The 24,017-nt window shown below is 36.7% G+C and overlaps 2 protein-coding genes across 3 annotated transcripts in view; both read left to right on the top strand.

Annotated features, from left to right (window-relative positions):
• The window catches only part of LOC135223724 (uncharacterized), a 151,034-nt gene extending 139,175 nt beyond the window's left edge, over positions 1–11,859 (top strand). Inside the window, exons 1-2 of one of the 2 annotated variants that reach the window (XM_064262479.1) lie at positions 9,043–9,580; positions 10,994–11,859. In XM_064262479.1, the coding sequence (XP_064118549.1) occupies positions 9,113–9,580; positions 10,994–11,353 (828 nt within the window). In that variant the 5' untranslated portion in view covers positions 9,043–9,112 and the 3' untranslated portion in view covers positions 11,354–11,859. Of the gene's footprint in view, positions 1–9,042; positions 9,581–10,993 lie in introns of those variants that run through there. The other variant, XR_010316574.1, reaches the window with a different exon arrangement.
• A 1,305-nt stretch (positions 11,860–13,164) lies between these two features.
• LOC135224014 (uncharacterized) lies at positions 13,165–15,002 on the top strand. The gene is made up of 2 exons (XM_064262939.1): positions 13,165–13,410; positions 14,817–15,002. The coding sequence occupies exons 1-2, from the start codon at positions 13,165–13,167 to the stop codon at positions 15,000–15,002; spliced, it is 432 nt and encodes a 143-aa protein (XP_064119009.1).
• The last annotated feature ends 9,015 nt before the right edge of the window (positions 15,003–24,017 follow it).

Below are 24,017 nucleotides of genomic sequence, written 5' to 3'. Positions count from 1 at the left end.
TTTAAAAAGTGGCATATACGACTCTCTGGTTCTGAGGCCCTCTGTTGGGCCGGGGTGCAAGTTCTTTTGCACAAGAATAGAGAGGACAGTGATCTTACCAAGTATCCAGATAAATTCAGTCAGCGGAGACAAAAACACACAGGAAAAACTCAACAATATTTTATTAACAGTCAAAGCAAAAGAATAATAAAGTCAGCCTTGTGACTATACCGGACACAGCTTAGTCCTTACTACTCCCTTAGGAGTTCCTAAACACTAACACTAAACCCTAGACAGAAAATATTGAGAAATATACTGCATAAATTAGCAAAATGGGCACCAACATAAATATAAACCAATATACCTATAACTAAACAGAGAGGAAAGAAGTATGAGACCAACAGGGGGGAAAACTTAATTCTCCTACCTACCTTATATAAACTAAATCTTAAATATAAAAAAAATATCAAACATATTAATAGATAATATAATACCCACAAGAAACGAAAATTACAGCATCACTCGTGACAAGATATACAAAAATACTGGCATATATATATATATATAAATACAAAGCGGCAATAAGAAATGCCAACAGTCTCGAACGACTCACTATACGAAAGTAAATAACGAAAAATAATACTCGGGAAGAGCTCCTTCCACACTGAATAAGGGCTGGATGTGATAAGGGATGAATGGATGCCAACAACGATTCAGGCTAAACAGTTTGCCTTGCTGTAGGCTGAAATACAGAGGGAGCCGTGATCTCTTACATCCACTGAATGCCTCGTACCAGGCCAATACTCAGCTATTCTGAAGGGCGTGCAGCTACACAGGTCACCAATACCATGGGGAAGGAGTCTGTCGTGCTCCCGACCAAAAACACAAGGGAAATTCCCTACCTGGTAGCAACCGCCCTACTTGCACCTTCACGGGCCGCTGCAGCTCAGAAGGGACGTCGTAGGCAAACACAGTGATGTCCCTCCCCCACGTCCACTCTGCGGGATCAGCGCCGATATCAGAGCCCGCAGGAAAGTACACCCAGTAAGGGGGTAAGTCACCGCAGATGGCCGAAATGCCCCTGCGCCTTCAATACTGACGACGACAAATCCTTCGAAGTACGATTAAGAAAAAATATGCCAGCTGCACAACCATGCGGGGAGAATAGCGAGCCCGAACTGTTTTCGGGAAAAGTTGTGCTCCTCCAATATCCTCACTGGTGTCCTTTTCACCAACCACCCGAAAGATAAAAAAAAAAAAAAAAAAATCAGCTAGATGCTCCACAAAACATTTAATTCTTTTACGATGCTCACAAACATTAACAAGCGGGGAGGAGGTTTAACAAGCAGTTCGCTTGACGCTCAGCCGAGACCTAAGTAAAGCTTAAAACTAAAACCTTAAAAACTAATTTCCTTACGCTAATTTTTATATACACAACAAATTAATTAAAAAACAAAAAGGCAGTAACAAGGCTGAGAAAATAATAAAGCAAAACGCAATGCCAATTACCGGTTAATACATGATACTCGGCTGTGCCTTTGTTTTATTTTAAGGAAAATAATAATGTCTGGAATATTACCACGTCTTCTGGCTATCCTGTTCTTCATTCTATTTACGTTCATACTGACAGCCAGTGAGTAGATTACCTCTGGTACCATATCTTATCATACCTCCAGGCATATCACTTAATAATATAGAAAGATCTAAGCCTGTAGCCTGTTGTGAACTTCTTTACACACTAGATCAGTAGACTATTATAGAGAGAGAAAAAGAATGACAGTCATATGAATATAGGACGTCACCACTGTGATGACGATATAAATCGCTTTATAAAGAATAGAACAGGCTTTGACCCATTCATAAACATGGCTGCGTAATATGTTAGACCAATTAAGGAACATTCAATCGCTTGTTATAATTTTTTTTTTATTTATTATTAATACCAAAATCAAATAGTTTCTTCTAATGATAATCTGTTATTTTTTCTGGTTGGTTTAATTTTATATGTGATTTGATGTAAAACACGGCTTATAGAAGAGCACAATATTAATTAGAATTTCTACTGTAGGCCCATCTTTTATTTTCAGTTATAATTCTTCAAAAATGCCATTGCAGAATATTAATTCATTCTAATTTCTGCTGTAGAGCCATCTCTTTATTTTCAGGCAAGTTATTGTTTAGAAACGCAAAGCTATCCAAGTTGAATCAACTTGACTTCCCGGATCAATTTAAGATTTTCAGTGGCTTCTGCTGTTTTGTGCAGTGCACAACAAATTTACTTAAAGAAATGTTATTGGTATAGGCAAACGAATCTAGTAATAGATGGAGTATCTTGCTCTTGTAACAAGTTGTGACGCCAAAATATAAATGAATCGACCACCATAACATATGAAATGAATAAATCCGATAGTGGCGAATCCAATGGTAATCTTGTTCCAGAGATTTGCAAAATCCCAACGCGTGCATGCAGGGAGGAAATCTCGTTCCCCAGTCAGTCAGGTTATTCTCGAATTCCTCATTGTTTTCAGCATATGTTGTTGCAATTGCAAGTCAGTGTATATAAATTATATTTGAACTACATCATAGTTTTCGTATAATTTTGTGACATATTTTAGATTTAAATTGTTGAGACTGATGTAGATATTGAACATCTATCTACATGAGGCAATACTTTTCAAGGTGATTACTTCTAAACCCGTTTCCCAAATCCTTAAATTTAACCCTTCATTGCACAGCTTAAAAGAAAGGTAACAATTTCATACGCATTTTTGTTGATTTAGTTCAAGTGCTATCATTATATTCCATCTTATCTCCTTCCCTAATATTCATCATTATAATTGTTACAGCCATGCTTGAACGATGAACTTGTTCCAGCATTATACGGAAAAGGTTTGAATCATCACGAATGTGATTATAGTTTATTGCTTATTATCGTGTTTTGATTAAATGCTGTTTTTTTATTTTGGTAATATACTAATTTTCAGATGAGGCTATCTGATGAGACCTCATCAGTAAAAAGTTATTCATTTCTAAATAATTCATGAGAGTGACCTGTAAACACGATAGTCCACGCATGTTATAGTTTAAAGGTGTTAGTGCTTAGACACCAGTTTAAATTTGTTTATACTGTGCAGAGCAAATTTATCTTAACGGACTTTGATTTAATCCGTGAATTAGCGTCGAAATTATTAGAGTCATCAACGATAAGGGCCAGTCCCCAGTCCCCATGACACGGTCGCTTCAGAGAATTGCAAAATCCCAACACGTTCGTGCAGGGTGGAAGTCTATTTCCATAATCCAACAGATTAGTCTGCAATTCCTCATCTTTTACGGTATATGTATTTCGTTGCAAGTAAACTGTATATATCCCTCAAAAATATACTCTGATCCTCAGATAATTTTCTTTCCCATTTGAGATTTGAATTGTGGAAGCTAGTGTAGATACTGAACAGCATTGTATATTAGTTTAGTTGAACAAGATCTCTTGCATGAACGCAGTACATAAAGGATGCAATGTAAATTGCGTAATGTGCAAAGAAGAAAAGAAGATTGGAAGAAAGCATCATATGCATATTCTCCAACTGTCATGTTAAGCATTCGTTAAAATCTGTTTATGTGGCTTGATCACGTTTAGGGAATAAAAAGATATATTTGTTGCATAAGCTCATACTTTCTTGCTTCTGGAAGAGAAGATGAAACAAAGGCCTATAAAAGAGATGGATACTACAGTATACAAAAGCAGGTTGTTAATGGGTCCTCATTATAGATGTCAGGTTGTGGGAGTTTTCAATAAGATTTTATCTGTGGTGTATGGTCATAAACTCCAGAATGTTTGAAGGCCCCAAATCTCCGTAAAAGGTGAGCTTCAGTCTCTCAAGGATGACTGTTCACCCGTTGCTGATCATGCGACCCATCTTTATGTCGCTTTTTTCATACGAACCCAGCCAGAACCTTTTTTCCTAATTCTGCCAATTTTTTGTCAGTGGTAAATAGTCAAAGGGGAAACTGCTAATCGTTGGGTTCGTATTATTGAATAAGCAGTGAGTTGCACGAAGTTAGGGAGATTGGACAGCTGGTGGGAAGAAAACAAAGGAACTGTTGAGAAAAACCTATGCAGTTGTTGGCAAATAAAAAATCGAGATAATTTCCAAGTGAATAATGTCTGTTTTTTTTTTTTACTTGGCTTCTAAGGCTTTTGAATATCTTTACATCCGTGTTGCTCTTATTTTTTTATGAACCTTTTTATTTATTTGCAAATGCAGCTCATTAATCCATGAAAAATGGAATAAAAAATGATGCAGCTCATTTAAAAATAGATAATTTTTCTTCATCGTATTTTTACTAAATTGCTGTGAATTTCTTCCCATTGATTGGGCACCAGTCATTGACCCGTATTTTTCAGATGCCTTTTTTTTCTTTTTTTTTTATTCCGATACTGCAAACTGTTTTTATGATGAGGATTTTACCTTTGATGTTATTTTTAAGCACATTTTTTTGTTGATTGAATATTACCATTCAAAACTGATGGATCATAATGAAATGCTTGGACGATATTCAGGTCGGTTTCTAAATATGAAAACTTTTGCATATGAGAACTTTATTATTAAATTACTCATTGCAACGATGATATATTAATCTAAAGCCAACGAACGAAAAGAGAACGTTAGTGAACTTGCTGTTTTAGATGGTGTCATTATAAAGAGCGGGTTTTATTTATGTAGAACGTCAAAGGACCTCGGAAATTACTCTATTCTGGAGGTGGATATCTTATGTGAGTTACTCAACCAGTTGCCGGAGGGGGTCGCACTATATTCATATGAAAGGAGAATTGATGATGACTGTGTGATGAGTATAATCATTTGCATGTAAATGGGCAGGATATAAAAGCATAGGTAGGTCTGTAATGAAAGAGGGGAGAAGTGGCCAAGCGAGCAGGTCCTAGAATAACACAAGAAAAGGGACAGTCACAGAAATAGCAACTAAAATGAATTTTAATGGACGAGTAAACCAACAAATAAGTGAATTTAACTACGACTATGCGTTTCAGGGACCGCGAGTCATCGTTTTTCTCAAAAATATCTTTCAAACTAATTATTTGATCGAACTGGTACTTCAACACAGTGTACAAGACACCTCGCCCTAATTTTTGGTAACATAGTGCATTGTCAAAGTGTTCTAACGCATTGCCAAACTATGCTTTCTTTCGAACGTGCTTTGCTCCCATCCCGTCCCTCCATACCTCCCTCCCTCTCCCTTCCCCTCATCTCTCCCTCAACCCACTTTCCTGGTCTTCCCTTCTCCTCCCTCCGCCCCTTTCCTGTCTATTATAATGTAACAAGTAAACTTGAATGTAATAAATATGTTGTTTTTTTTAGAATCTCTGTTCATTTAATTATTGCTATTGTATTTGCTTAAATTATATAAAAGGGAGAAAACTCAAGAGTGTATAACGTATGACCGTCACCCTGTTCACCAAGGTCTCCTCACTTCCCCTAGATCCCCCAGGTAGAAGGAGCTTTGTCTATTTCCTTAATGCTCAGCAGGTGAATTGACGTAAAGGGAAAAAAAATAGAAAATGGGTATAATCTGTGTTGCTCTATTCAGATCACACTACAATTCCGTTTCTACTAATCTAACGCCAGGTAATACGGATGCAATTCTTGTACCATACTGAGTTTAGTGAATGAGTGGAGTTTCATGCAGTTTGAATTATATTAATTATCATTAATGTAAGTATTACCTATTACCCTACTATCAAGCATTTAACTTCTATATATATAAAGAAGGCATCCAGTTTTCGCCTTTCATAATCAGTTAAAAAATCAATTTCCTTATGGCTCACAGTTTTGTATCTATTTTGCGGCATCGCAAAATCTCATATGGAATTATGCAGTGCTATATATATATATATGTATGTATGTATGTATGCATGTATGTACATAATAACTATTGAGGAATTCTCAAGTCTACCTTAGTTCACGAGTGCATCTTAAAGAAAAAGGGGATGTTTACTTTATTATTACCCCGTGACAATCGGGTAACCAAAACTAAATCACACAGTTTAACCTACAACCCAGTATAAAATTAACACTACTATTTAGAGTGGTAAAGGAATTATGAAAGCTCTCTCTCTCTCTCTCTCTCTCTCTCTCGCTTGTATTAAGTATTATCATACGTTGAAAAAAGATTAAAGCAATTGAGAATATCACAGGAACTTTATTCACAGTCATCGTCACTATCAAGGAATGAATCATCCTCGTTACCACTGTCGATGTTGATAATTCCGGAATTACAGGTTTGTGGATGTTATCCGTGGACCAGTATTCATCCTCGAAGGCTCTGGGCCGTCTCACTTATCTATTGAGATTGATCCTTAATCTATTGTTAGCTTTCTCCATTTCTTATATGGTCTGGAGTCATATTGCAAATGCATCTCTGCAACGATGCGGACAAAAGTAACAGTTATGGCGGCCATGACAGCGATGAAAAATCCGTCTCCATCAATACGCAGTGAATACTTCCAGTGCAAGTGCTGCAGCCGACAGACAACCCCTTAGCATTACGGTATTACCTGACACGCCAAGGTTACTTTAAAGTTTAAACAGAATACATTGGGAAAACTTAACCATTATTATGATAATTATGTCAAACCTCCCTATCCTCTTCATTATGAACTTTCCAATTATTTGCTGGTATTGAAAAATTTCATGGAAAACTATATTTTATTCCATTTTGTAAATAACATAGAGGTATTGGGGGGCGGGGGGAGAAATGAGAAAAACAGCTATAAAGAAAGAGCAAGAGAAAGGGAGGGAGAGAGTTAGAGTGAAGGGATGGGGGATAGCAGACGTTCGCATCTGTAAATGGCTACTGCTGACTCACACGACTTTGCCTTTAAAAGTCAAGAGTAAACGCCTAAACTAACACCATTTGACAATGAACTATATATATTACCAAAAATTAGGGCCAGTGTCTTGTACACAGTGTTAAAGTACCATTTCGATCAAATAATTAGTTTGAAAGATATTTAAGAAAAACGATGTCTCGCAGCCCCTGAAATGCATAGTAGGACCTTATGCCAGGGCATAAGCATTAGAAAAGTAAAGAATACCAGAAATTCTCAGATATACAGAGGGCGGAATGGTGACCCGGATCTTAAAGACTTTACGTACAGTAAAAGGGAAAATATCAGGAGGATGTAAACTTCGCAATATTCACGATTCCTGAGGATAACTTGTACAATAGAAATGGTAAGTAATGTTGTACAGATTCAAGGGAAAAGGGAGGTAACTTTCTTAGTAAAGATCATCCACTAACACGGTGAAGAGTTAAGGAGAGTTTCAATCGTGATAAAGGTAATCGTTTAAAAAATATTTAATAATAATAGCGTTAATTGTGGTTCCCTACAGATCGTGGTTCAGTTTTCTCAGAGAAACTGTTCATCACCGAACAAATAATTTCATTATTGATAGTTATTAAATATGTATGGAGAAAATTATCATATTTGGCAAAAATGTTGAATTTAAATGAAGCGGAAAATGAGGCCCAGTTACGCAAGAGACTCTGATCTCTATTCAGTCTATAAGATGATGTGACTGGAAAATATATTTCATTGCCTCCATTTCCGTGTGTTTTTATATTCCTATTGTTGGACATAATCCTATTACCCGAAAGAGCTAGATATTGCCAATAACATTTTATCCTCAAGTCTGAATTTCCTCGGTATTTCCTGCCAAATCTGAGTATCTTTTATGATGTCTAAACATTCTAAAAGATATTTCCTTTTGATTTCTAACACTCAGCCAGTTTAACTTATGATTTAAACATGTAAGTTGTTTGTGCCTACGTATGGTTGTTTAGAAATAAAGTCCTATTTATACGAAACAACTACCGGTAAGTAATGATCGTTTTACAACAGGCACTAGGTCAAACAGCCCAGTTTTGAATTAAGATAATTTCCTTAACAAAATCATCATTAAATAGAATAAACCAACTTACGCTTCATATATCCAAAGAGATATCAATTCCATTTAAACAGACAAAATGTTTCTGCATTTCACAAAGGATTTGATGAAGATTGAAAGTCAGGACTCCTAAATAAATGTTTGTTGCTGGAGATTTGTTGTAATCTGTTGTAGCTGAGTAGTTTAATGAATAAAAATTTAACTAGATTAGAGAGGTAGTGCAAAAATATTGCCGGACAAGATTCATTACTAGAAAAAAATGTATTTTCTAAGACAATAAGATAAAGCAGTACAGAAAATACTGCATCTCTCAAGCGTCCTTTTTTCAATTGTTATGAAAATGCCGATCTCATATTATGAAAAAGAAAGACATTCTTTCTAGAGCGCAAGACGAGCGCAAGACATTCCCAACACTGCAATATCTTCCTGAAATGACGGGGCCTGTCTTCTGTTCTTAAACCCAAGAGATACCTTAAAAATACATGTAATGAAAGAACGAGTACGTTGGCGTTGCAGGACTAAAATTATTTCGTCGAGAGCGTCAGGGCAAGAAGGTAAATATATTAAAAGTGCGTATCGAAACAGTAAATTTTGAATAACATTGTCAAGTTTGTTTTTAAGTAAATTTTGAAGAAAGACTAGAACATTATAAATAAACAGCTACGTTTTAGAATGTTGTTATTAAAGAAAAATTTGTGTAATTATTAAAGCGAAATGATGAGTAGACTGTTGTATGGTGAGGGGAAACGAGACAGAAGTATGAAGTAAAGCTGTTTTAGGAGTCATGCTACCAATTGAGCTAAAGGGCCTAATCATGACGCATTGCTGTTTGCACTGGAATTAAAGTTTGTTGCAAGTTTCTTCAATTTTTGCACGGGAGAATCATTTAGGCCGGCCACTCACGTCAAATGGGATGTGTAATGCCCGATCGAGGTGGCGGTGTTTAAGCACGTTTGAGTGTAAGTAGGGTGTTTCTTAACTTAGTCTGATCTGATCAAGCACCAAAGTCGAGCGGGAACAACAAGCCTGACAACTGAGGTTTGAATGAGTAAATTCACGGTCCGACACGACAGTCAAACATGGGGTTTTCAGTCTAACCCGCCCTACAGACTGTCAAACATGTATGACCAACATGTTTGTTCATACACTGCCATAGACTGATAATATGTATGATCAAACGTCAGTACATTTCATTGAGGCGTGGAGGCATGAGCAAAAGGAAAGCTTGTATAGCTATTCTGCTGGCGCTTGCCAGCGAAGAAGTCGACGATAAAAACAAAAAGAGACGATTGTGGATGAAAGAGTGGTACAAGAAGAGATGTGAACTGTCTCATCAATGCCTGTTAAATGAGCTACTGGTATCATCACCTGAAGACTATAGAAATTACCTTCGAGTGGACCACGACACATTTATGAACCTGCTGACGATGGTTTCACCAATAATTGAGAAAAAGACAACACAACTCAGAGATGCTATACCAGCAAGTCAACGATTGTTATGTACTCTCCGATTTCTTGCAACTGGAGATTCCTTCGAAGATCTGAAGTTTGCGTGCTGCATCTCTCCTCAGAGTCTTGGTAACATTGTGATAGAGACGTGTGATGCTATAGTGTCATCACTAAAAGATGTAATAAAGGTAAGGTAAAAAAAACAAATTGATGAATGCTTATTTTATCATTTGCTCTTTTACAGTTGTAGGAAGCAGCTTATGAAATTAAAATAATATTTACCACAGGTGTAAGCAAATGTCATTGCATATCAGAGAGAGAGAGAGAAAGAGAGATAGAGAGAGAGAGGGAGAGTTTAAACAAAAATATAACAGTACTGTTTACCGGTATATACATAAAAACATAGTGTATGTAATTAATTACATGAATGTATGAGAAATAAATTTCACGTTATGTAGGCTACTTATATTTCAGTTACTGGTACTCAGTCATATTAACTAAATTGTGGATCATTTAATAGATCCTCTATGGACCTATGTTCCTTGACAACAGGATGAGTGATTACTCTTACAGTGTTCATATGATCTGATTTTTGTACTGATCGTAAGAGTTGTGGTTCATTAATTTTCACCGAGTTCATGTTGAGTCTCCCGAGTCGGCCCTCATATAATATATCATTAATAGCTTTTCTAGCGTAAATTTGCTGGTTTTCTTCTAATTTTTTAAATTCCTCTGCCCAGCTCTGTCCTAATGGATCCACACCCTCGTCCTTTTCAAGGTGCTTACAAGCTAACTCTAGTAATTCTATTTTTTTCCCCTCAGCAGCAACTTTTCTTTTCTTTGTGGATTTTTGTGTGTCACATCCAGAGGTCCCTGGTACCTAGAAAACACGGGGAATGGTTGAAAGTCAATTATTACATTATATATTGTGATAAACATCATATAAAATCTTAACATTACAGACAAATGTGTCTTGTGTCAAGAAATTAACTAAAGCACGGGTTTCCACTCTCGGGTTTCTGACAGGGACGGATCCAGGGGGGGAGGGGTGGGGTATGGGGGATGCATCCTCCCACTGGTCCAAAAAAAGATTATACTAAAGACCGACCCAAACTAAGCTTAATTAAACAGTCAGTGAGGATGTGATCCCCCTGCCCTCAAGCAAAAAAAAATAAAAAAATATATATATATATATATATATATATATATATATATATATATATATATATATATATATATATATATGTATATATATATATATATATATTTAGAGATTTTGTTTGTGAATAAAAACAAAATATATATATAAAGGAAGATTTTCCTCCCCCCACCCCCCTCCCACAAAAAAAATTCTGGATCCGTCCCTGGTTCGTGAACCCCCAGGGATTCACAACATTTCCATTGGCATTTAGATGACTGATGAAAAAAAATATCTAAAAGTTAATTCTGCAGAGAAAGAGAGAGAAAAAGGGGCCGGATTGTGTGTGTGTTCCTTTGATGATATCTTTAGTAGTATCATTCTATAATGAATTTTGTAACCAAATTAACATTTTTAAGGGTATTATTTGGAAGATATTTATGTATCCTATTAATATTCACAGATACCAGAGAGCGAGGAGGAATGGATGTCAGTGTCTGAAGAGTTTGATCGGAAATGGGACTTTCCTCACTACCTCGGAGCTATTGATGGAAAACATGTTAAAATTACAAAGCCATATAACTCTGGTTCTTACTACTATAATTATAAAGGTACTTTTAGTGTAGTTTTAATGGCTATAGTTAATGCCAAATGTCAGTTCCTTATGGTACATATAGGAACAAATGGAAGAGTCTCAGATGGGGGTGTTTATGGAAACACAAGATTTAGTCAGGACTTAACAGAGGATAAACTACACATTCCTGCACCTAGCCCTCTACCAGGAACAACTGATCCTGTTCCTTCATGTTTTAATAAGGGATGATACGTTCCCTCTGTTGGAGAATATCATGAAGCCATATAGTCATGCCAATCTTACTAAAGAACAACAGATATACAATTATAGGGCGTCACGAGCCAGAAATGTAGTGGAAAGGACCTTTGGCATGTTGTCATCTAGGTTTCGTATTTACACTCGACAATCAATCTATCCCCAACTAAAGTGTCCAAAATAATCCTTGCATGTTGCTACTTGCATAATTATATGAGTGGAGATGGAGAACAATATGTAGAAAGTATCAGTAGAAGGCAGCTCATATTTTTTGAACTAACTGTTCAACAGTCTTCATTGTCAGCCAAGGATGTACGCAATAAGTATTGTCAGTATTTCAATGGCCCAGGATGGATGCCCTAGCAAGTATGTAGGATCACATGGAAGTTATAGCTGAACTAGAGTTTATATAGCTTGATTACATATTGTTTAGGGTAGCTGTGCATTATGTTCTCGTACATGGTACTCTTGTGCTTTACAAATTCTAGCAAATTAGCTAAACATAGGTAATTATTTGTGCATTGTTTGTAGACATACTGACAGTACATATATAATACATTCACGAACTCTAATACACTGGAAGCTACATTAATAATTATGTAGACCGCAACCATGATTTATTTATTTTCATTATTTGATGTACTATCATTAAGATATGTGATTCTCTACACTGACAATTACCATTATCTCTGATAACATCAGGTTTATCAGATATAAATTGATACTACTTGGATATACTGAAAGTTGTATCTGTATCTACAGTGTACAAAAACTACCTAAAATATATATACATTGCATTAAATGTGTTTGAATATTTCCTCACCTCTTCATCAATGTCTATTGTAGATATCCCTTCTTCCTGAATTTCCTGGTCTCGGAGAAAATTTAGAGCACCGAAAAACCATAATGAGGGTACATACATGTCTTCAGTTGCAGCACCAGATTTCTCACTTTGAACCACCTTTTTAATTCTCTCCTGTAGCTAGTACGAAGAGAGTTAATTTTCTTTGGTATCATATCCTTGGTGGCATTTGGGATGTGTTCTCTCAATTTATCAAGCAATTTTTGCTGACACTTTGCCTTTAGTGTCCTATTTTTGTATTCCTCACTTTTAACCTTCCAAAGACATGGAAATGATTGATAGAGTTCAATGAACTCTATCCAAAATTCTTGGTTATCTTGTGTGTTCGCCATGGTTGATGGTGACCAAATGAGCATGTATGATCAAACACCACTACAGACTCGTCAAGCATGCTGGTCAAACGTCTTGTTGGACAAGCTAGCTTCAAACTGCTTGTTCAATCCTTCAAACAAGCCTCTACATTCTCAAATTGGATTGTCCAACGCCAATTTGATCATACATGTATGATAGTCTGTAGGGCGCTTAAAGCCCCATCCACACGACGGGCAAATGCCCGGCAGGCACTCTGATTTGCCCGGAATTCTCTCGCTTTGAAAGTGTTACCAGATCAAACAGCCCAATTAAGGCGGGCAGTAGACACAGGCAGGCGAACGTGACTTGGGTCAGACGCCGGGCAGAGGGCAGTCAGAGCTGTGGCAGGCAACGTCGGGCAGTGGAGTGTTCGGTACAACATGGGACGTAAAAATCGTACCCGGAGAGTTAAAGCTAAACGCATAGCTTTGTGTACAATAATTATTGCTATGTGCAAGAAGAAAAAGGACAGGAGAGTAAAGAAACAGTGGTGCAAAAAATGGTTGGAAATAGAACAACACTGGGAAGTCACGTGACAATTCTGCGTGAATTACAAAGTGATCATCGCAGGGACTTTCACCACTATATGAGAATGGACCCAGATACTTTTTACAAACTTCTAGCGAAAGTGCAGTATCGAATTGAGAAACAAGACACCAATATGAGGGATTCTATATCTGCATTAGCTCGACTGGAGGCAACACTCTTATTTCTCAGCACTGGAGCCAGCTACTCGTCACTCCAGTATTCTACACGAATTTCTAAGCAGAGTTTGTCACAAATAGTACCAGACACCTGCCAAGCAATATATGACGAGCTGAAGGATGAGTATCTGCAGGTAATGTGTGTAGTGATGAAAACAATTAACCCGTCATATTATATTTGAGATAATGACATCAGGATTTACACACCCACAGTAGTAGTAGTTACTAGGACAGCAAAAATCACAAACAATACTTATGAATAATAATATCAGTTATGTTAGTTGTTCTTCCACAGTCATTTCACTGAAAATACAATGGCCATACCCCATCAATCACTTGTATTTTGCCAAGGTAGAACAAGTGGCGTAACGATCGGGTATTTACTCAACCCAACGATATCATTGCGTAACATTCATGATAGTAACAGTGCATTCCATTTTTTTTTTTTACTTTCCCATGTATTACAATAGAAAATGGTAGTCAGGTGTTATTATAGGAGAAACAAATACATTAATCAACGTACACCATAATATGTCATTCCCACTTCAGGAAACCTAGTCACGACTCACATTACTCAACAATCATTGTTGACGGTGATAGCCTCCCCACTTTACCCAAAAACGGAATTTCATTTATAAATCTTTGTGCATATATCCTGCTCTCCTGTGACATTTGTCGCAAATCGTGAGCAACAACGTTCCCAAAATCACTGTAAACGTCAGTAATCTCTTCCGATGACGACATTGCCCTCAGCTGCTGAACTGCTTCTTGCAGCACTGCATCTGAATCCTCAAATTCCCTTTTTGTCCCCCTTGTACTGATATTCTTATTTGGTGTACGATTGCGCTTACATGTACTTGTATGGTCAGTTGTGGTCATCAGTGAGGTAGTGCTGGTGTCCTGGCGGGAACAAGAAGGGTTACCAGACGTTGCTGTATCGGTTGATATGTCCTTCAACAGAGGATCGTTGTAAATCTGAAATAGGAGAAACAATTAAACTCATGTCACAATAATGTAATACACACAGGTATGCATGGTATGACAAATACAAGACTGCTATATCTCGTGCAAATGGACATCTGTATTCAATTATGTTAAAAAAAGGCTCATTAATTAAAGGGTCCTGAGTTAATTATGTTGAGAGAGAGAGGGGGGATAGGAGAAAGGGGATTGGTTGGGATGGGGAGGAAGGGATTGATTGATGAGTGTGGGAGGGGTAGAAAGTGGAATTTGAGTTAGGGGAGGGAGGATGGGGCTACGTCGTCTTCGAAACTTTAGTTAGGATTTTTGGGTTTCACAAACTACATATTAAAATCATGGAGTAATGTGTAAGTATGCAAATTTTATTAACTGCCATAATACCACAATTTGAGCCTGTGTCGTAAACATTGTGTCATAATGAGAAAAACGAGACTTTATGGAGTCCGAAATGCATAAATAGTTGTTTGTCACCTAACGGAAGACAGGATGCGAAGTGATTTCATGAATTTAATGTACATAAGCAAATATACACTTAACAGGGGTTTATTTATATTAACAGACGCCTAGTACCCCAGAGAAATGGAAAAGTGTGGCAGACGGCTTCAACACAAGATGGAACTTCCCAAACTGTCTGGGGTCAATTGATGGAAAGCACATTGCCATAACGGCTCGAGCTGGTAGTGGTTCCTATTATTACAATTATAAAGGCAACTACACCGGGTCGTGGCTAATTGGCCATATGTGATGCAAATTCTGATTTCATATATGTTGACGTTGGTAGAAATGGGAGAGTGTCCGACGGTGGTGTGTGGGACATGAGTAATATGAATGTGTGCATTGAAAATGGAAATGCAGGTCTACCACCGGATTCCATGCCTCCTGGGAGTGAGAGGACACTGCCATACGTTTTTGTTGCAGATGACGCTTTTCCATTAAAACGTCATATCATGAAACCATTCCCACATAGTAATCAGAACCGTTCTGAACGCATTTTCTCATACCGTCTCGCTCGGGCTCGACGTACGGTAGAAAATGCGTTTGGAATCCTAGCCAACAGATTTCGCGTGTTCCTGACACCAATTAATCTGCCTCCGGGGAAGGTTGATAACATTGTCCTAGCATGCAAGACTCTCCATAACTACCTACGCAGAGACCATGTTAGTACATACACGCAACATGATGGCCCTTTGGAGTGTGAGGACATTTCACTACACACAGTTGCCCCCGGTGGGTGGAAACATAATCAACAGTTAAGAGGACTGCAGAGGGTGGGAGGAAACGGCACCGTGGAAGGCAGAAACGTGCGGAATGACTACATGGAATATTTCAATCAAGAAGGTGCCGTGCCCTGGCAGGACAGATGGACATTGTAGAGGCAATGTTACATTTAAAACATGACCATGATTATGCCTGGAGAATACACTGCATGAATGAAAGGGGTCAGTGTGGTACATGGCAATAATTTGAGAAATATTTCAGTGAAGTCTCTCTCTCTCTCTCTCTCTCTCTCTCTCTCGTGGGTGGGTGAATAAAGATTCGTTGGAATTGTTCAGTGCTATTGCCCTTAACGTCACACTGACAGTGGTGGTGGTGGTGGTGGTGGTGTGTGTGTGTTGGCTGTTTTCAGACCATATCGTATCCTTGCACATTATTTAGGTTTAGTATTTGTAATAAATGGGACATGGTCTATGAAATATATTGCTATCTGGTACATCGTGTTTGCAACACCATCTGAAACCAAAACAGAGAGAGAGAGAGAGAGAGTACCTCATTATACCAATACGTATATACGTACCTCACTATCAGAATGAACATCTGCCGCTAAGTCGTCAGGAGTGTGTGTGGGTCTGTCTACGTTGGTCACCGATGGCCGGGGGTCGTCACCATCATTCATAAATGACAGGGAATCATAACACCATAGGCGTGGCATGTATACGTCGTCTGCTCCTATCCCAGACTTCTCTGACTGCTGCTTCTGCCTCCGTTCTCGTCGATACTGGTTTCGAAGTGTATCGATCTTTTTTCTCACTTCTTCAGCAGAGGAAGGCCAACCACCGTTGTTCATGTGTTCTGCTATTTTCTGCAGAGCTGTAGCCTTTCTATCTCTATTTCTGTATTCCACCGTCTTCACATTCCACAGACACGGTTCCTCTCTGAATAAATCTATTAAATGGCGGGTTGCTTCCCTGGACCACTTTTCCATGACTGTCTGGAATAAACACGAGTTCACTCCATGAACTGAATCTACAATTGATACAGATACCGACGGAGGGCACGGTGTTGACTTGTAACATTGTGCGTCTGGCAACGTGATCCCTAGTCAGGCGCCCATCCAGTACTTCAACAATGGGCATGGGCACTTCGATGGTTTGCCCGTGGTTTCCTCGTCTATGACGTCATCTACACTCGTGATTGCCACCCATACCACAGAGAATTGGGAACAGTGTCTGCCTGCCGGGCATTTGCCCGTCGTGTGGACGGGGCTTTAGTCGTTCAGAACTGATAGGTTGCCCGTGAGTGGAGTCGTCGACGAGTCTTGATGAACTAAGAGGTTCACTTCCAAGAAACGGCACAGAAGAGGATATAGTTCAACATATCAGACTTTTGGGTAGATAAGAGTTCTGGACGGGGTTCTACGAGATTGATATGCTGCAGCAATGCCTGTGGAATATAAGAAAAGAATATTCTGACAGACACAAAAGGAATGCAGCTTACCGGCCGCTAATTGAGTGACTAAAGCCCCTTCCACACGAGGGGGAAAGACACGACAGTCACTCAGATTTGCCCATAATTCTCTCACTTTTGAGCAATGTTACCAGATTAAACAGTCCAAGGCAGGCGGCAGGCACAGGCAGGCGAACCTAATGACTTGGATGACACTCGTGATTGCCATTCACCCCTAAAATTGGTACCAGTGTCTGCCCACCGCGCGTTTGCCCCTCGTGTGGAAGGGGTTTAAAAGAGAAGTGCCAAAATGCAACGCAAGAGATGGTGACCAAGAAGATAAATCAAATAAGAGCTTCATATCGAAAAGGATTAAGGGAATGGGGAGGCATAGAGGAAATCAGGAAGTAGTACAGGAGACCTTTATCATCCCACTCTGTGGTCCTTTGAAATCTTGTCGTTCCTTCAGTCTCCAATATTACATTGAAACTCCAATGTAATTTCATTTTATCGTTTACACTCATACAGTAAATTTCAATTATATAACATACAAAAATATGTATGAAAAGAAATGCAAAACCTATATTACAAGTACAGTTAGAACAATATATAGACATTTATATAATATACCAAGATGTTTTAATATTAATTTATATATATCTAATATATATATATATATATATATATTATTATCTATATTATATATACAATATATATATATATATATATAATATATATATAATATATATATATATATTATAATAATATTAAATATATATATATATAAATATATAATAGAAGCTCAAATTATCTCCCAGAAAAACGGCATATACATAATATATATAGATATATGTATTTATAGACTATATATATATATATATATATATATATATATATATATATAATATATATATAGAATCTAGGACAAATTGTTCCGAAAGAATTATTTCGAAAACAGTTGTTCGAAAACAAATATTCGAAAAGTAACTGTTCGACATAACAGTTGTTCGAATCAACAGTTCGAAAATATACCTATAAATAGTTGTTCAAAAATATTTATTTTATAAACACTCATTTTGTTTTTATGAAAATAAAAAAATTAGTATTACAGGATATAAAAAAAGGACACAATAAAATGGACATGAATTCATTTCTGAGTAATACAGGATAAAAATAAGTTTAATAAAATGACAATTTCAAAACAAAATATCTGCAAGTTTACAAACTGAAATGATATGAAATCGCACGTAAATAATCGATCACATACTGATACTCGAAGAATTTATCAGTAAGCGACTTCAAGCGTTTTGCAGGCCTCTGATATTTCTTTTTCCTTGTGTTGCACTCGATCCCACCTAATAATTTTTCGATATTAATTTCAGTCAGGGCTTGTTCTCTTCTTAGTGCTGCTAAGAATTTCCAGATAGTTGGATGACATCCAGAGACTTGATGAAGAAATGCGTGGTGCCATCCTTCAATTATGTTGTTTGTCTTGGGCAAATCTTGTACCCTTTCAAAACAGGACCACATTTCAATTTCAAATTTAGGTTGGCGACACGTATTCCTACGGCCAGGCCGCCCAATCCAGGTATCTTCATAGTAGTCCACTATAGGTAAAGCTTCGGCTGGAAATATATTTTCATCCATTAGTGCGCTGAAAGTTTCGACGACTCGATCTGCAGGAACGAAGGCAAGGGCTAGTAGCATGCGAATGTTTAGCGAAAACTCAGCATCAGTGTCATACCTTCTCTTGAGGCCGAATTCACAAACTTTTCTATATACACACTGACACAAATGAAAAAAAGACCCGTAATGATTACTAGATGGCAATTCTTCCTTAACTGCCTTTACCATAGCGGGCTCAAAATCTGTGTTTGCAGACTCAACATCTAAAGGCGGTGCTATTGTTTTAACAGTTGTAAGGAAATTTCTATATGTTTCTTCTCTCTTATTCGGTAATAAGGCATAAATTAAAGGTATGACAAAGCCGTTTTTCATTCCATGAATTGTATAAAGCTGCTCGAAAATAACTGGCACAGTTTTAAAGGTACCATCCATAAAATAATGCTTGCATGAAGCAAGCACACTAAGATTTTTCTGGGTTGAAAATACCAGCTTTCTGTCATCTACTTCTCCGGAATCGAACATCAAGAAAGATTCGCCCTTGCTTGTTCTCATATCTTGTTCTAATAATATTAATTAGTTTCGGATGATTAACAGTTGATCTACATTGCTTTCTTCCTTCCTCACTCGATTGATAGTTCGCTTTATGCTGCTGGTTTGCGGTAGAGCAGCTGCAACACAACCACTTAACTGTGCAGCTGCGTTAGAGATGATAAAATGAGGAGAATCTCGTGTTGTTCTTGCGTCAGTCTTCAGTCTATCTAAAAACTTCCGTACCTCAACATTTGTCGAATTTCCAGAGTGATTATGTTCACCGGAAGTAGAACTGATCGAGCCATCAACTGTTATAGCGCGGCCTTTGCACTTTTCAGCAAAATGTTGGCATTTCCAATAGACCTTTGACCTTACTTGCTTGTCTTTCACATATACGAATCCGTCCAGTAATAGCATGGCTCTTCCTTTGAATAAATTCAGCCATGTCTTTTTGCAAAGGATGTATCCTCTAAACTAAAAAAATCTTTTTGAGTTTTCTTGGAAATGAACAAAGTATTATGTTTAATTATTATTTTATAGCTATCTTTTTCGAAACAATTGTTAATTCGAACAATTGTTATGTCGAACAATTACTTTTCGAATAATTGTTTTCGAACAACTGTTTTCGAATAATTATTTTCGAATAACTGTTTTTTTTTCCCCCCCCCCCCCCCCCCTCACCCCCCTGGATACGAGATATATATATATATATATATATATAGTATATATATATATATATATTATATATATAATATGTATGTATGTATATAGACTATAGATATACACATATCTATACACACACACACATATATATATTGTCATCTTGTTGCCAGTTAATGTTAAGTGAATAATGTATTAGATTATTTTCAAACTGTTAATTAGTTAAGAATGGTAATTGCTAGTTTACTCCTCTCCGGTGTTTGGCTTGTATGTTTTTGCTAACCCTCTTTTCAAATTCCATATTTGGTGATTTCACTGGGTATGGCCTTCTCTCCCCCCAACCCCTCGCTCTTGTTGACCAGAGGGGATATGGAAGTCTTCGGTAGTTTTTTGAGCGAGTTGTTTCCTGAACCTTCTCTTGGGCGCTGTTTGGATTGACCGTTGGTACTGATTTTTGGCCGTTGCATATGTACATGGACTGGAGATTATTCACCCTCCTACATACCTATTGTATCTCCCAGCCTGCAGCTTCAGGATTTATCCTTAACGCCTTTGGTTCAGTTATAAAGCCAAGGGGACCTCTCTGTCCCAAGGTAAATTATTTACATTTGTAAGCTCACGGCAAATGTTCCTCTGCTGTCGTATTCAGTGGACAGCTTGATACTTGCCAGCCACCTTTTGACATTTTTTTTGGATTCAGCTCTGATAATCACCCTGGTTTGTCCTCCAGACGTGGAGTTGTACCTTGCCTTGCAAGAGGACAACTTTAGAACATACGGAGAAGTTGTTAGGAATATTAGCTTGTATTTGTTAGGATATTCATTCTTTTTGCCTTTCTCCTCCTTTTTGGACCCCTCCTTTTTGTGTTTGAGTGAGTTGGTTTTTGTTATTAGTTGAGTATTTGGGATTTGTTTAGTGGCTATTTAAGCGTGCTTGTTATTCATAAATTTTTGTATGATAGAGGTTCAGGTGTGATTTCTGCCTAAGAGTTATGTATTAAATTTAAGTGATTTTTCTCAAGTGTTTATTTTCACCCCTGAATTGATTCTGCACACGGTGGTTTAAGGTTGTGGTACGATTTCACACCTTGTGAGTTTCGTGTCATGTTAAGTTAATACAGGTGTAACCTATATTTTGATAAGTGTACCGTGTGTTGGGTAACACGCCATTACAATATAAATAAAATTAAAAAATAAATTATATATATATATATATATATATATATATATATATATATATATATATACATAATATTTAAATATATATATATATATATATATATATATATATATATATAAATATATATATATATATATATAATATATATGTATATATATATATAATATATATATATATATATATATATATTTCTATATATATTATTTTATACATACATATAAAAGGTATATCACATTTACCGTGATTTCATATAACCTACATCGAGCTAGCCTACAAAATGTCCTTTATATCTAATTCACTCTATCTCAGAATTAATATATTTTCAATATATGTTAGCTTCACTGTGTTCCTGAATTTGTTGGTTCGATGGTTCGCGCCCATGAGCCGACGAATTTCTTATTGACTAAAAAATATATTAATTCCGAGGTAGAACGAATTAGATATAAAAGGACGTTTTGTAGCTCCATGTATATTCATTTATATATATATATTATATATATATATATAATATATATATATTATATATATATATTCATTATGCCTTTTTCCGACGTTTAGTCAATTATATTCCAAGATAAAAGAAAAGAAAATAAAAGAAAATCAGGGTTTCTTAAACAAAAGGAGATGATCCGCTGAAAAGGTAATAAATAATATATTATTCTACGGAGATTGGCGGCGCTGAATCGCAACAGTGGAACCACAACTGCAAAGTAAATGATACCTCTAACACTGATATCCAGACCCCATCATTATCATGTAATCGAGCTGATTGTGAAATACTGTAGCGCAATGACTAGTTACACAATAACTTTATTACCTTTTTACTTTTGTACTTTAATTTTGTACAGTACAAACTGTTGTGTATATTTTCAGAGGAGCCACAATTATTTTGAGTTTCTTAATGCAAGTTTCTATTTTCTTAAAGTCAATGGAAGTTTCTATTAAAGATACGAATATGTAAATTACTGTGATATCGCATGTATTTTTTTATAAAGTGTTGACCATATCGCTTGGCATGTCTTTGGTATGACACTTCCAAGAGCTTGTGTTGGAAGGGAGGTCGGGGTTAGTGGGTCGGGATAGGGTCCCACACAGTTTCGTATCTTGTCTTTGTAAGAACCGGCCAGTCGCTAAGTACCGCAATGTGGTAATTCCTTTTCCTAATAGGGCGTTAGGATGATTTTTCCTCATATATATATATATATATATATATATATATATATATATATATATATATTATATATATATAATATATATATATCCTTTTGCATGTCCGTTATAATCATTCTATAAAATTGAATGTTGCCTCGTCCATCCGTAGGTAATTATACCAATCCATGGGAGCTACCTGAAATTTCTTTAAAAGTGATAAGTGTGAGTTTCTCTCTCTTCAACAACTAGTCTATGATCCAATATCCTTTTTCTTGGCATTGTTTTTATTGTTGCATTGGCTGCAATGGCACAAAAGCTGAGTATGTATAGTATAATATCAGATATTTCCTCCGTTATGACAGTGTGGCTGCCAACTTAAGAATGTCTGCTTTGTTCAGACCGGACAGTGTAGCGTGAGTTAGGAGTAATTTCTTAGGAGTCTTCTCCCACTCGGTTTTCTTAATGTACGATAAGATCGAGCATGAGAGTGGCCCGCCTTACTCTTTCGCTAGACACTCCTTTAATCTAGTGCAGTGTTTCTTAAACTTTCTTGTGCAGCGAACCCCTTTTATTAACATTACTTATGTTAGCGGACCCCTTATTATGATAATTTCCCTCTTGAGTTTAAAAGTGTTTTCAGAGTATAATGCATAGTACTAAAATTACTATAATGTATAGTACTAAAGTTCAGAGTATAATGTATAGTACTAAAATTGCTACTGAATTATTCATTAATGGCTTATCTTCAACATAAATGTTTACATTTTACTTAAAATAACTTTCACAACATTATTAATTTTGCAATTTTGCACACAAATTGAGCAACGTTTTGGTCTAAAATTTCTCTGATACCGACGGCCAAACTATCCTGCCGACCCCTTGGAACCTTCCACAGACCCCTGGAGGTCCACAGACCACACTTTTAAGAAGCACTTCACAAACTCACGAGTAACTACCGTACATTTCAGGGCCATGTCTAGTTGATTTTCGTCATTGAAATCTTACCAAAGCATCGGATATGGATCGTATTTTGGAAATAGCTATTTGAAGCCACAACCTAATTGGCAAGATGTGCAGTAAGGTCTAATGTTGATAATTAAGACACTCATTTGAGTAAATCAAAGAAATTTAAATGGGAACCTAGCAAAATCTAGTAGACTCCTAGATAGTGGATAGTAAAACGTCAATACTGAAGGCCCTCCCACTCGTTGATACTGTAGTATGACGTACTTTACTAGATACCTCGCCCATATACTTTTTGAATGAAGACTCAGATGTTGGTATTGTAGTAACAGTAGTATATGGAAGTCTTATATCGCTTCACACACTCACAACTCCTAAGTAGAGTACAATGAGGGAATGAGCATAAAATGAGAACATTAGTTGTATAAAGTTTGAAGGATACGTTAAGTATCGTTCAGATACCCACGAAATTTGCCAAATGGTCGTAGTGCCTATGTGGATCAAGACCAGTATTTGGCCAATAAATAAAAATGGATTATATAAAATACTTTGTTTTGCCTATGCAAACGGCCATGTAGAGAATTGATAATGATATTATTAATCATAGTGATATCGTTATTCTTGTTATTAATATAATCATCATTATTGTTATTTATACTTCGACATCAGGGAGGAGGATGATAAAATATGCATAAATACAAATGCTGTATACACACACACACACACACACACACACACACACACACAACACACACACACATATATAATATATATATATAATATATATATATATATATATATATATATAAGGATAGGAGGTCAGTACTATATGAGAATATTTAAAATAGTCGTTGCAGCTAGTCAGTAAGATAGTCAAGAAAATTCGGCCATTGTTTTTTCTTGGTCTGAAAGTTAGAAATGATTTGATATAAACATAATATTTGTAAATCTCTTTTTCATATTCGCCATTCGAGTATATTTCTAT

Source organism: Macrobrachium nipponense, chromosome 10, assembly GCF_015104395.2.
Source record: "Macrobrachium nipponense isolate FS-2020 chromosome 10, ASM1510439v2, whole genome shotgun sequence".
Taxonomy (NCBI): Eukaryota; Metazoa; Arthropoda; class Malacostraca; order Decapoda; family Palaemonidae; genus Macrobrachium; species Macrobrachium nipponense.
Note: the sequence above shows the minus strand (reverse complement) of the source record. Positions and strands in the feature narration are given on the sequence as shown.

Excerpts from the sequence above, each read along its gene's own strand:
- LOC135224014 (XM_064262939.1), top strand. The coding sequence starts at position 13,165 with ATGGACCCAGATACTTTTTACAAACTTCTAGCGAAAGTGCAGTATCGA. Across the intron at positions 13,411-14,816 it reads TGAAGGATGAGTATCTGCAG|ACGCCTAGTACCCCAGAGAA; the intron begins GTAATGTGTGTA and ends TTATATTAACAG.